The sequence below is a fragment of the Lagenorhynchus albirostris genome, chromosome 3 (genome assembly GCF_949774975.1).
Source record: "Lagenorhynchus albirostris chromosome 3, mLagAlb1.1, whole genome shotgun sequence".
Classification (NCBI taxonomy): domain Eukaryota; kingdom Metazoa; phylum Chordata; class Mammalia; order Artiodactyla; family Delphinidae; genus Lagenorhynchus; species Lagenorhynchus albirostris.
In genome coordinates, this window is record NC_083097.1 from 81,504,421 (window position 1) to 81,518,918 (window position 14,498).

Sequence of the window (14,498 nt, forward strand, 5' to 3'; positions counted from 1 at the left end):
TAAAGAGATGAATAAATCAACCTTTTCTCTCAAGAAATATACAATATAAAAAGACAGAGAAAAAATAATCATACATTTTGATGACTGTTCTGTTTGAAACATACATCCCTTGTGAAGAGAATACAGAGAAAGGATACCCAGGTTAATTTCAGAGAAAGGAACGAGAGTGAGGAACTGTGCCCAACTGGAACTAACCTTTAAACTGAAGAAGTAGGAATGATCTAGGTAGAGAAGAGAAAATAAAGCACACCAAAGAAACCCCAGGATATGTCAATATCACTGAGTGCCATGAAGGCTTCCCCACTCCTCAGAAGACACTCCATATACTTTGCAAAAGCTTTTCATCTCAATGAGAGAGAACCAAGAATTGGGAAACATGTTGGCTAAGGGCAGCCTGGCAGGTCTGTTTCCCACAGGGTCCTGTTTGGGCCATACACCTATGAATGACTTCTCAGATGCAAGCCATTTGTATTTTCATATTCCACAATGAAATATGAATGATGGGAGCTGCTAGAAAATAATACCATGACTCAAGGGTAACTAGATTAAGATATCAAGAAACACTGCAGTGCAGAAGGGTGGATATCAGAGTCCCCAGTGAGGGAAGAAACATTCCATCATGGAAATATCATGAGGTTTAAAATACCTATTAAGCAGTTTCTAGCTACTCAAAAGCATTAATGAAGGACACACGTTTTATAAAGAAGTATTACAGCTGTGTTGCTCATTAGTCAAAATGGAAACCATATGGAAATGTTTTTGGAATAAGACTAAATTTAAAACAAGTAAGCCATTTTCAGAAAGCATTTGGAGTGAATCTCTCCATTTTCAAAGTTGTTTTTTAAAATTGCTTTTCCTTATGCAACTTTGAGTTGATTCAATACTCTAAAATAATCCACTTGAATAACAGAGGTAATTTACTCAAATTTCCTGAAGTCTACTAATGGTCTGTTTCAGCTTATATTTTTACCAGGGATTCTACTGGAAGTCTGGTCTGATTCAACTTCTTCTGCAAGTACATGCCATTCATATGAATTTAGCCTGCAGAGGATCAACCTAATTTTATACAGCCTTTTATCTCTATACTCATTTAAAAGTGGCAAATTTTCACATCTGAAATATAAGTTCAGAAACTAAAGTCTGAGATACAGTATTTTTGTGTTAGTCTTAAAACTGGAATAAAAGTTGATGCTGGAAGATGTATGAAAATACAACCTGTTTATTTGTAAGAACCATATAGAAAATCATGCGCTGTAACAAAGAAACTAATGTGTGCTTCTTTTCTTTTAATAGAAAAGTATACTTGACCAATAAAATATTTTACAACAGACTGACAGCTACACAGATAGGAGGTGAGCTAGAGATGTCACTTGATATAATTTCTGTAAGGCTTGTTATTCCTTCCTACATTGAAATCTACAAGCTAGGAATTATGAACTTGATCATTACATTGAGAATCAAATACTCAGCTAGTTTACAGGCTGAATGATAAAAGAAAACATCAGTGATTCAGTAAAACCCTGGAAAACTTAGGAGGTTACATTAAGGGATATCCCATTGCTCAACATAATTTTATTTAATAACAAAAATGAAGAAATGAGTACATTGGACATGAAATATTCAGATTAATTAGAATATTATATGTTGAATAAGAGGAAAAAATTCAAGTTATTTAGACACAGTAATAGTATAAAAGAATACTCAGTCTCCCAATACAAGGTGAAATTACTAGAAATAATAAATTCAAGATAGCCAAAAACATAAATACAGAGTGGGAGATTTGCTGTATATTAAGCATGGCAAATAAATTTTTGAAAATCCAAGCGAGGACATGTTGAATATAAATCAACAATGTATCATCATTATAAAAAAAGACAATGTATTATTGAATATTGTTTGATACACTCATGGTCTAGCAGAGCAACTTGCATGGAATAAGTTGTTATATATATATATATCACTAGTATACTGTATTATATAACTGTGTATTATACATTATATAGTTCGTAAATATATGCAAGATCCGAATAGTATATTAAATATTGTATTTTGTGAGTAATATATAGCATATGTGTACGCTTTTACTTTTCATATATGCAACAAATAAACACTTCTCCAGAAATAATTTTCCATAATTTGCATTTATAGAAAGATCTATGCTTTTTAAAAACTTAATAATTGTAGAAATCCAAAGAAAGAATAACTTCAATAGAATGAATGGCCCCATAACAAAGATATATACTTATCTCTTCTATACCTACTTATATACATATATATATACACATGCACATATACATATTTGTGTGTGTATATGTGTGTGTGTTTGCCTGTGTGTATTTTTACTGTAAACAGGAAACATTTAGTGAGGGTGCGTTAGCTTAATTATGGTCTTGAAGAACGCAAAGAATATTCAAATTCCTAGACAATATTTAAATTCCAGACTTTAAAGCAGGAATATTTTAGTAAGCTACCTCAGTTAGTGATGATCAAAAGTTAAATGAACCTCCTTTAGGTTATAGAGAAGATATTCCTGAGGACGTTTATGAAAATTAAGTACAAATGTTTGTGGCATTTTGAATATTCATGTGAGTAAGAACAACTAAAGTACAGAACCAGTGAAACTCAAAGCCCAAGGGATCTAAATGATTATTTATGTCAATACCCACAATTCAAAGGCTACAAATCTGAGACTCAAGATTGTAAATAGTCTTGTCTATGGTCAGAATAAGAAGGGTTTGTTCTGACCTTCTTTGATCAAACTTTTAAGTCATTCTTAAAAATTCCGTAAGCCAGTGTTCTCAGCTTGGATCAATGTAAAAACACGTTTTAAAGGGAGTAAGAATATTTTTTCTCGGAACCGGCAAAATACATCTGTGAACTCCAATTTGAGAAACATTGCTGTAAGTCATGAGGGTTATATCAAGCATTTCAAATGAAATTCTTAATTCCAAGGAAATTTAAAGCAGTCATATAGTCAACTTATCTCACACTTGCACATTTCTTTTGTAGTTGTAAAATTATCCCTCTAATAAAAAAAAATTTGGAAGATTTGTCAAATACAAGGCTAGCATATGTATTCTAAACTAAAAGATAAAGAAGAAAGAAGTAGAACTCATATAGAAATTTTAAAAATCTATATGAATTGAATTTATCCTTTCCTTAAAAATCATTTTGGTGAAGATGTTTGTTTACAAAATTGTTGAATAACTCTAGAATTATTAACTATGAAGGAGGTGACATCACTGAACACTATGTGTTTTTATCAATCTCAATGATGACCAGTGAATTCTCAATCCAAGTATTTATCCTGATTAAAACAAAGTATTAGCTTGTCATTTTAATAAGTATAGTTCCTATTATAGGAATATTTATATTAAAACAAATTAATAATTAGAATGTGGTGACAAAATAGGGCAAAGACATCATTTTTGTCACAGTAAAATTAAAATAATAAAACTAATGGATCATAAAAATTTATAAAATAAGGGAGATATTTTATCTTTGGTTTAAATACTTTAATAATAGTTCATAATATTTGCCAAGGGGCAAAGATTTCAAATAGAATTGTTTGAATATTTTTTCCAGAACTAATTATAAAGAAATCTAAAGTTTAAATCAATTAAGCTCTAGTATAGATACCTGAGTAGAGATAAGAGCATTATAATATAAGAGAATAGAGATGAGAACTACAAGAGCAAACTCCCCAAAGTACAAACTTCAAAAAAAATGCAGAAGAGTACACATGATTCTAATCTAGAACAGTTTACATATAATATATTTATGCATATAAAATATAATTTTAAAAATGCTTATTTGTCTATTTCCTGGAAGAATTCTTTTTTTTTTAACATCTTTATTGGAGTATAACTGCTTTACAATGGTGTGTTAGTTTCTGCTTTATAACAAAGGGAATCAGTTATACATATACATATGTTCCCATATCTCTTCCCTCTTGCATCTTCCTCCCTTTCACCCTGCCTATACCACCCCTCTAGGTGGTCACAAACCACATAGCTGATCTCCCTGTGCTATGCGGCTGCTTCCCACTAGCTATCTATTTTACATTTGGTAGTGTATATATGTCCATGCCACTCTCTCACTTTGTCACAGCTTCCCCTTCCCCTTCCCCATATCCTCAAGTCCATGCTCTAGTAGGTCTGTGTCTTTATTCCCGTCTTACCCCTAGGTTCTTCATGACATTTTTTTCCCCTTAGATTCCATATATATGTGTTAGCATACAGTATTTGTTTTTCTCCTTCTGACTTACTTCACTCTGTATGACAGACTCTGGGTCTATCCACCTCACTACAAATAATTCAATTTTGTTTCTTTTTATGGCTGAGTAATATTCCATTGTATATATGTGCCACATCTTCTTTATCCATTCAACTGTTGATGGACACTTAGGTTGCTTCCATGTCCTGGCTATTGTAAATAGATCTGCAATGAACATTTTGGTACATGACTCTTTTGGAATTATGGTTTTCTCAGGGTATATGCCCAGTAGTGGGATTGCTGGGTCGTATGGTAGTTCTATGTGTAGTTTTTTAAGGAACCTCCATACTGTTCTCCATAGTGGCTGTATCAATTTACATTCCCACCAACAGTGCAAGAGTGTTCACTTTTCTCCACACCCTCTCCAGCATTTATTGTTTCTAGATTTTTTGATGATGGCCATTCTGACTGGTGTGAGATGATATCTCATTGTAGTTTTGATTTGCATTTCTCTAATGATCAATGATGTTGATGTTTCATGTGTTTGTTGGCAATTTGTAATATCTTCTTTGGAGAAATGTCTATTTAGGTCTTCTGCACATTTTTGGATTGGGTTGTTTGTTTTTTTGTTATAGAGCTGCATGAGCTGCTTGTAAATTTTTGAGATTAATCCTTTGTCAGTTGCTTCATTTGGAAATATTTTCTCCCATTCTGAGGGCTGTCTTTTGGTATTGTTTATGGTTTCCTTTGCTGTGCAAAAGCTTTTAAGTATAATTAGGTCCCATTTGTTTATTTTTGTTTTTATTTCCATTTCACTAGGAGGTGGGTCAAAAAGGATCTTGCTGTGATTTATGTCATAGAGTGTTCTGTCTATGATTTCCTCTAAGAGTTTGATAGTGTCTGGCCTTATATTTAGGTCTTTAATCCATTTTGAGTTTATTTTTGTGTATGGTGTTAGGGAGTGTTCTAATTTCATTCTTTTACATGTAGCTGTCCAGTTTTCCCAGCACCAGTTATTGAAGAGGCTGTCTTTTCTCCACTGTATATTCTTACCTCCTGTATCAAAGATAAGGTGACCCTGGAAGAATTCTTAAGAAATTATCTATGGTAGTTGGTAGTGGAACTGATGATCTACTTTGTGCACTGTTTAATTTTTCTTACACCATGTTAAAAAAATGAGAAAATAAAATATAATCATCCCGTTATAAAAAAACAGCACTTGACTATTATGAATCAAATTATAGTAACTATAATTTTTTTGTCTAACATTATATATTTTGTAAAAATATATTTTAATACATCTTATATAATAATTTAATTGCATATTAAATGACATCATTGGGTTAAATGTTTTTTTCAGATTTTAGGTTATACGTTGATAATTTTGTTATCAATGTATAAAGAAAAAACCTTGATTTTTATATCTTGTAGTCACACATTTTTAAAGTTTCAACAAATCATTTTAATGTTTCAAAATCTCCTCTTCACTCTTAAAGTCTTATGAAAATTGTTCCATTCTTCACAAGAAAATTACAAAATAATAATATTAATATTGGACATTTGGGGCTTCTGAATAAATATGAATGAAAAGCTTGCAATCCTAAACCAGTGTAATACATTGATGTATTCACTTTAATTTGTAACTATAGTTTTTAAAATTTGTCCCCATTAGGCTACTCTTTCATTATTTGGTAAGATTGTTTTAAAATTAGAATCTTGCAATACCTTCCCTTCCTGTTTCACTTAACATGGCTTGGGAAGAATGACCATACATTAAAAAACATCATTGAGTTTTGTGATTGATGGTTATATTTTCAGAGCTTGAAAGACTCTACAATTAAATGGATGCTTAAAGTTGGTAAGCCATCAAAATTTTCGGAGAGGAAAAAGTTTAAATGATGAGGCTTGACGATATGAAAACTAAAGGATTCTCCTAGTGTTCAAGGACTTTTTTGCTTTCCAAATCACTTAAACTTTCTACTTGTAACTGCAGTATTTGGAAGGACCTTTGCATTTTAACATTGTGATTACGTGCACTGTAAAACGCATGGACTGCACGAAGATCTGTCACGAGAGACAACAAACTCTACTAATCAACAGAGGATATGAAACTCTTTAAACTATTTTCCTGAACTGTATTAACCACAGGGTTTCAGAGACGTAAAAAAGATACTTAAAGAATAGATCTTTGGGGATTTTGCTCTTGCTTTCATATCATGTGAATCATCTTTGTTTCATCAGTGTTCCCACTTCCTTATTTTCTTTCTGAGTTTTAGTAGCTTAAACATTATGTTGAAATGCTACATTTGCATGTATTAGTGTGTTAATTTCACTAGTTCCATAAATGATATTACCTTTCACATACATCATGAGTACAAATTTCCAACGTATTTGAAAGGTGAAAGGCAAATTTAGAGCTACTTTTTATACCCTGGGCCGCCGTTTAGAACTCAATCACTTGACCTTTAGGGGAAAGATGTAGATGTGTAAGCAGGAAAGTTGCAAGTTAAGTTCTTTCTGGAGAATTCAAAATAAGTCTTCTCAAAAATACCTAAAATATAGTAATCAAAAGAAAGCATACCATTAACTTCACCAGTAGTCAGAAGTTTGGCCCTGTTGTTCTTTGGAATAAACTGTTTAGGAAATAGTGAAACAGTTTATATTTATAATGTTTATGGAAGAAAGTAAATAAGACAAAACATAAGAGAGTATTGATGAACTAATTAGTAAAAGGTTCTGCACTTTCTGTATTTAAAATAAATGTAAAAGGGCGATATGAATTCACGGTTGTTAACATATATAATCCTATCTAGATTCTAATTTACTGAAAATGCTCTATTTCAACCATGCTTCTTATTGTTTTGCTGTTGGTAGTAAATGGAGAAATATAAACCAGAATCTAAGGAACAAAAGTACTAATTTCAACATTTATGCAGAGATGCAAAGACCCAGAATACTCAACACAATATTGATGGAGGAACAAAATCAGAGGACTGACACTACCCAACTTCAAGACTTACTATAAAGCTACAGTAATCAGGAAAATATGGTGCTGGCAAAGAATAGACAAATAGATCAAATGACACATGAAGAGCCCAGAAATAGACCCCCATAAATATAGTCAATTGATGTTTCAGAAAGAAGTAAAGGTAATACAGAAAAGGCAGTCTTTTTAACAAATGGTGCTGGAACTATTGTCCATTCCCATTAAAAAAATGAATCTTGACAAAGAACTTTACACCTTTCACAAAAATTAACTCAAAATGGATCACAGATCTAAATGTAGAGTGCAAAACTATAAAACACTTAGAAGATAATATATAAGACAATCTAGATATCTCTGGGTTTGGTGATGACTTTTTAGATACAATACCAAAGGTGCAATCAATGAAAGAAATAATTGATAAGCTGGACTTCATTAAGACAGTGTGTACAGAATGAAAAGACAAGCAATGGTATGGGAGAAAATATTTGCAAAAGACATATCTGATAAAGGACAGTTATCTAAAATATACAAGAAACTCTCCAGTAAGAAAACCAACAACTTGACTAAATTAATGGGCCAAAGACTTCAACATATACCTCACTAAAGAAGAGATACAGATGGCAAATAAGCATATTAAAAGATGTTCCACATCATATGTCATAAAAGAAATGCAAATTAAAACAATTAAATATCACTATATACCTATTAGAATGACCAAAATCACCAAAATGACAGTGAAAACACCAAGTGCCAGTGAGGATGCAGAGCAACAGGAACTCTCAATCATTACTAGTGTGAGTATAAAATGGTACAGCCACTTTGAAAGACAGTTTATCGATTTCTTACAACACTAAACATACTCATCATAAGGTCCAGCAATCTAATGAGTTGAAAACTATGTCCACCCAAAAAACCTGCACACAGATGTTTTCAGCAGCTTTATTCATAATTGCCAAAACTTGGAAGAAATAGGTGAATGGATAAACAAACTGGTACATCCAAACAATGGAATATTATTAAACTCTAAAAAGGAATGAGTAATCAAGCCATGAAAAGACATGGAAGAAACTTAAACATATATTACTAAGTGAAAGAAACCAATGTGAAAAGGCTATATACTGTATGATTCCAACAATACGACATTTGGGAAAAGGCAAAACTATGGAGACAGTAAAAGGATCAATGCTTGCTATGGGTTAATGAGGAGAAAGGAATGAAGAGTCTGAACACAGAGGATTTTTAGAGCAGTGAAACTACTTTATAAGATACTATAATGGTGGATACATGTCATTTAACATCTGTCAAAACACATGGAATGTACAACTAAAAGTGAACTGTAGTGTAAATTATGGACTTTGGGTGATAATAATGTTTCAGTGTAGGTTCATTAATTGTAACAAATGTAGGTCTCTGGTGGAAGATGTTGACAATGTGGGAGACTATGCATGTGTGGAGGCAGGGAGTATATGGAAAATCTCTGCACCATCTTCTCAATTTTTTCTGTTAACATAAAACTGTTCTAAAAATAGTCTATTAAAAAAAGTACTAATCCACAGTAATCTTAAATTTTCTTATTAGTTTCCTATAGTCAAGGAGTACTTCAAAATATTTATTTTAACCTTAATAAGATATTAAGGTTATTAATAACCTTATATGTGTATATGTGTATATATATTTGTATGTGTGTGTTAGAGTGAGTGTGTGTGTGTGTGTAAGATAGGACAGAGTGACTTCTTTATTTTTCTATGAATCAATGATACTCAACGTTTAACATATCAAAAAAGATGATGTGTGGAAAAATAAACATCTCACTAAAGGTAAATTCATGGGCAATTATAAAAGCTAGTATTACTGCAACAAGGATTCATAACTATTTTTTCATTTGTTTCTACATAATTTAGGAGACTAATACATTAAAAAAATCGTTAGTGTAAAATCTAGTATTACTGTAACTTTGGTTTGTAACTCCAAATCTTGTTTTCTACATAATTTAGGACACTAATGCATTAAAAAAATTATTAGTTTATGTTTTGGGACACACTATATATACAAACATAATTTTGTGATATCAACAATGGAAAGGGGTGGGGAAAGAACATTTTGTATGTCATTAAAGTTAAGCTGGTGTAAATTCAAATAAGAGTGTTATAACTTTAGGATTTTAAATGAAATCCCCATGGTAACCACAAAGAAAACAGCTCTACAATACACACAAAGGAAATGAGAAAGAAATTCAAATGTTTCCAGATTGGTTCAAGATGGCAGAGTAGAAGGACATGCTCTCACTCCCTCTTTCAAGAACACTGGAATCACAACTGGCTGCTGAACAATCATCGACAGGAAGACACTGGAATTCACCAAAAAAGAAACCCCACATGAAAAGACAAAGGAGAAGCCACAATGAGACAGTAGGAGGGGCGCTATCACAATAAAATCAAATCCCATAACTGCTGTATGGGTGACTCACAACCTGGAGAACATGTACACCACAGAAGTCCACCCACTGGAGTGAAGGTTCTGAGCCACACGTCAGGCTTCCCAAACTGGGGGTCTGGCAATGGGAGGAGGAATTCCTAGAGAATCAGACTTTGAAGGCTAGTGGGATCTGACTGCAGGACTTCAGCAGGACTGGGGGAAACAAAAACTCCACTCTTGGAGGGCACACACAAAGTAGTGTGCGTGTCAGGACCCAGGGGAAGGAGCAGTGACCCACTAGGAGACTGAGCCAGACCTACCTGCTAGTGTTGGAGGGTCTCCTGCAGAGGCAGGGGGCAGCTGTGGCTCACCAAGGGACAAGGACACTGGCAGGAGTTCTGGGAAGTACTCATTGGCATGAGCCCTCCCAGAGTCTGCCATTAGCCCCAACAAAGAGCCCTGGATAGGCTCAAGTGTTGCATTGCCTCAGGCCAAACAACCAATGGGAAGGGAACCCAGCCCCATCCAGAGCAGACAAGCAGATTAAAGTTTTACTGAGCTCTGCCCACCAGAGCAACAGCCAGCTCTACCCACCACCCATCAGGAAACTTCCACAAGCCTCTTGCATAGCCTCATCCACCAGAGGGCAGACAGCAGAAGCAAGAAGAACTACAATCCTGCAGCCTGTGGAACAAAAACCACATTCACAGGAAGATAGACAAGATGAAAAGGCAGAGAGCTATGTACCAGATGAAGGAACAAGATAAAACCCCAGAAAAACAACTAAATGAAATGGAGACAGGCAATCATCCAGAAAAAAAATTCAGAATAATGATAGTGAAGATGATCCATGACCTTGGAAGAAGAATGGAGGCAAAGATCGAGAAGATGCAAGAAATATTTAACAAAGATGTAAAAGAATTAAAGAACAAACAAACAGAGGTGAACAGTACAATAACAGAAATGGCAACTACACCAGAAGGAATCAATAGCAGAATAACTGAGGCAGAAGAACGGAAAAGTGACCTGGAAGACAGAATGGTGGAATTCACTGCTGCGGAACAGAATAAAGAAAAAAGAATGAAAAGAAATGAATACAGCCTAAGAGACCTCTGGGACAACATTAAACGCAACAACATTCGCATTATAGGGGTTCCAGAAGGAGAAGAGAGAGAGAAAGGACCAGAAAAAATATTTGAAGACATTATAGTCGAAAACTTCCCTAACATGGGAAAGGAAATAGCCACCCAAGTCCAGGAAGCGCAGAGAGTGCCATACAGGATAAATCCAAGGAGAAACATGCCAAGACACAGCATAATCAAACTGGCAAAAATTAAAGACAAAGAAAAATTATTGAAAGAAGCAAGGGAAAAATAACAAATAACATACAAGGGAACACCCATAAGGTTAACAGATGATTTCTCAGCAGAAACTCTAAAAGCCAGAAGGGAGTGGCATGACATATTTAAAGTGATGAAAGGGAAGAACCTACAAACAAGATTACCCTACCCAGCAAGGATCTCACTCAGATTCAATGGAGAAATCAAAAGCTTTACAGACAAGCAAAAGCTAAGAGAATTCAGCACCACCAAACCAGCTCTACAAACAAATGCTAAACAAACTTTTCTAAGTGGGAAACACAAGAGAAGAAAAGGACCTACAAAAACAAACCCAAAACAATTAAGAAAATGGTAATAGGAACATACCTATTGATAATTACCTTAAACATGAATGGATTAAATGCTTGAACCATAAGACACAGGCTTCCTGAATGGATACAAAAACAAGACCCATATATATACTATCTACAAGACACCCAATTCAGACCTAGGGACACATACAGACTGAAAGTGAGTGGATGGAAAAAGATATTCCATGCAAATGGAAATCAAAAGAAAGCTGGAGTAGCAGTACTCATATCAGATAAAATAGACTTTAAAATAAAGAATGTTACAGGAGACAAGGAAGGACACTACATAATGATCAAGGGAAAAATCCAAGAAGAAGACATAACAATTATAAATACATATGCACCCAACATAGGAGCACCTCAATACATAAGGCAACTGCTAACAGCTCTAAAAGAGGAAGTCAACAGTAACAACATAATAGTGGGGGACTTTAACACCTCACTTACACCAATGGACAGATCATCCAAACAGAAAATTAACAAGGAAACACAAGATTTAAATGACACAACAGACCAGATAGATTTAACTGATATTTATAGGACGTTCCATCCAGAAACAGCAGATTACACTTTCTTCTCAAATGCGCAAGGAACATTCTCCAGGATAGATCACATCTTGGGTCACAAATCAAGCCTCAGTAAATTTAAGAAAATTGAAATCATATGAAGCATCTTTTCTGACCACAACGCTATGAGATTAGAAATCAAGTACAGGGAAAAAAATGTAAAAAACACAAATATATGGAGGCTAAACAATATGTTACTAAATAACCAAGAGATCACTGAAGATATCAAAGAGGAAATCAAAAATACCTAGAGATGAATGACAATGAAAACATGATGACTCAAAACCTATGGGATGCAGCAAAAGCAGTTCTAAGAGGGAAGTTTATAGCTATACCAGCCTACCTCAAGAAACAAGAAAAATCTCAAATAAACAATCTAACATTACATCTAAAGGAACTAGAGAAAGAAGAACAAACAAAACCCAAAGTTAGTAGAAGGAAAGAAATCATAAAGTTCAGAGCAGAAATAAATGAAATAGAAACAAAGAAAACAATAGCAAAGATCAATAAAACTAAAAGCTGGTTCTTTGAGAAGATAAACAAAATTGATAAACCTTTAGCCAGACTCATCAAGAAAAAGAGGGAGAGGACTCAAATCAACAAAATTAGAAATGAAAAAGGAGAAGTTACAACAGACACCGCAGAAGTAGAAAGCATCCTAAGAGACTACTACAAGCAACTGTATGCCAATAAAATGGACAACCTGGAAGAAATGGACAAATTCTTAGAAAGGTATAACCTTTCAAGACTGAACCAGGAAGAAATAGAAAATATGAATAGACCAATCACAAGTAATGAATTGAAACTGTGATTAAAAATCTTCCAACAAACAAAAGTCCAGGACCAGATGGCTTCATAGGTGAATTCTATCAAACATTTAAAGAAGACCCATCCTTCTCAAACTCTTCCAAAAAATTGCAGAGGAAGGAAAATTCCCAAACTCATTCTATGACGCCACCATCACGCTGATACCAAAACCAGACAAGGATACTACAAAAAAAGAAAATTACAGACCAATATCACTGATGAATACAGATGCTAAAATCCTCAACAAAATACTAGCAAACAGAATCCAACAACACATTAAAAGGATCATACACCACAATCAAATGGAATTTATCCCAGGGATGCAAGGATTCTTCAATATATGCAAATCAACCAATGTGATACACCATATTAACAAATTGAAGAAGAAAAACCATATGATCATCTCAATAGATGCAGAAAAAGCTTTTGACAAAATTCAACACCCATTTATGATAAAAAGTCTCCAGAAAGTGGGCATAGAGGGAACCTACTTCAACATGATAAAGGCCATATACAACAAACCCACAGCAAACATCATTCTCAACAGTGAAAAACTGAAAGCATTTCCTCTAAGATCAGGAAAAAGACAAGAATGTCCAGTCTCACCACTATTATTCAACATAGTTTTGGAAGTCCTGGCCACGGCAATGAGAGAAGAAAAAGAAATACAAATTTGGAAAGAAGAAGTAAAACTGTCATTGTTTGAAGATGACATGATACTATACATAGAGAATCCTAAAGATGCCACCAGAAAACTACTAGAGCTAATCAATGAATTTGGTAAAGTTGCAGGATACAAAATTAATACACAGAAATTTCTTGCATTCCTATACACTAATGATGAAAAATCTGAAAGAGAAATTAAGGAAACACTGCCATTTACCACTGCAACAAAAAGAATAAAATACGTAGGAATAAACCTACCTAGGGAGACAAAAGACCTGTATGCAGAAAACTATAAGACACTGATGAAAGAAATTGAAGATGATACCAACAGATGGAGAGATATACCATGTTCTTGGATTGGAAGAATCAATATTGTGGAAATGACTATGCTACCTAAAGCAATCTACAGATTCAATGCAATCCCTATCAACTTACCAAAGTTTTTACAGAACTAGAACAAAAAGTCTTACAATTTGTATGGAGACACAAAAGACCCCAAATAGCCAAAGCAGTCTTGAGGGAATAAAACGGAGCTGGAGGAATCAGACTCCCTGACTTCAGACTATACTACAAAGCTACAGTAATCAAGACAATACTGTACCGGCACAAAAACAGAAACATAGATCAATGGAACAAGATAGAAAGCCCAGAGAAAAAGCCACGCACCTATGGTCAACTAATCTATGACAAAGGAGGGAAAGATATACAATAGAGAAAAGACAGTCTCTTCAATAAGTGGTGCTGGGAAAACTGGACAGCTACATGTAAAAGAATGAAATTAGAACACTCCCTAACACCATACACAAAAATAAACTCAAAATGGATTAGAGACTTAAATGTAAGACCGGACACTATAAAACTCTTAGAGGAAAACATAGGAAGAACACTCTTTGACATAAATCACAGGAAGATATTTTTTGATCCACCTCTTAGAGTAATGGAAATAAAAATAAACAAATGGGACCTAATGAAACTTAAAAGCTTTTGTACAGCAAAGGAAACCATAAACAAGACAAAAAGACAACCCTCAGAATGGGTGAAAATATTTGCAAATGAATCATCAGATAAAGGATTACTCTCCAAAATATATAAACAGTTCATGCAGCTCAATATTAAAAAAACAAACATCCCAATCCAAAACTGGGCAGAAGAC

The 14,498-nt window shown here is 34.0% G+C and overlaps 1 protein-coding gene across 3 annotated transcripts in view; it reads right to left on the bottom strand.

The window, feature by feature from the left end:
- Nucleotides 1-14,498, bottom strand: part of ST8SIA4 (ST8 alpha-N-acetyl-neuraminide alpha-2,8-sialyltransferase 4) — a 100,887-nt gene that overhangs the window by 44,034 nt on the left and 42,355 nt on the right. The window contains exon 5 of one of the 3 annotated variants that reach the window (XM_060146173.1): nucleotides 9,145-9,548. The exons of the other annotated variants lie outside the window; for them this stretch is intronic. Coding sequence (XP_060002156.1) covers nucleotides 9,455-9,548 — 94 coding nt within the window. The 3' untranslated portion in view covers nucleotides 9,145-9,454. Of the gene's footprint in view, nucleotides 1-9,144; nucleotides 9,549-14,498 lie in introns of those variants that run through there. 3 annotated transcript variants of the gene reach the window in all.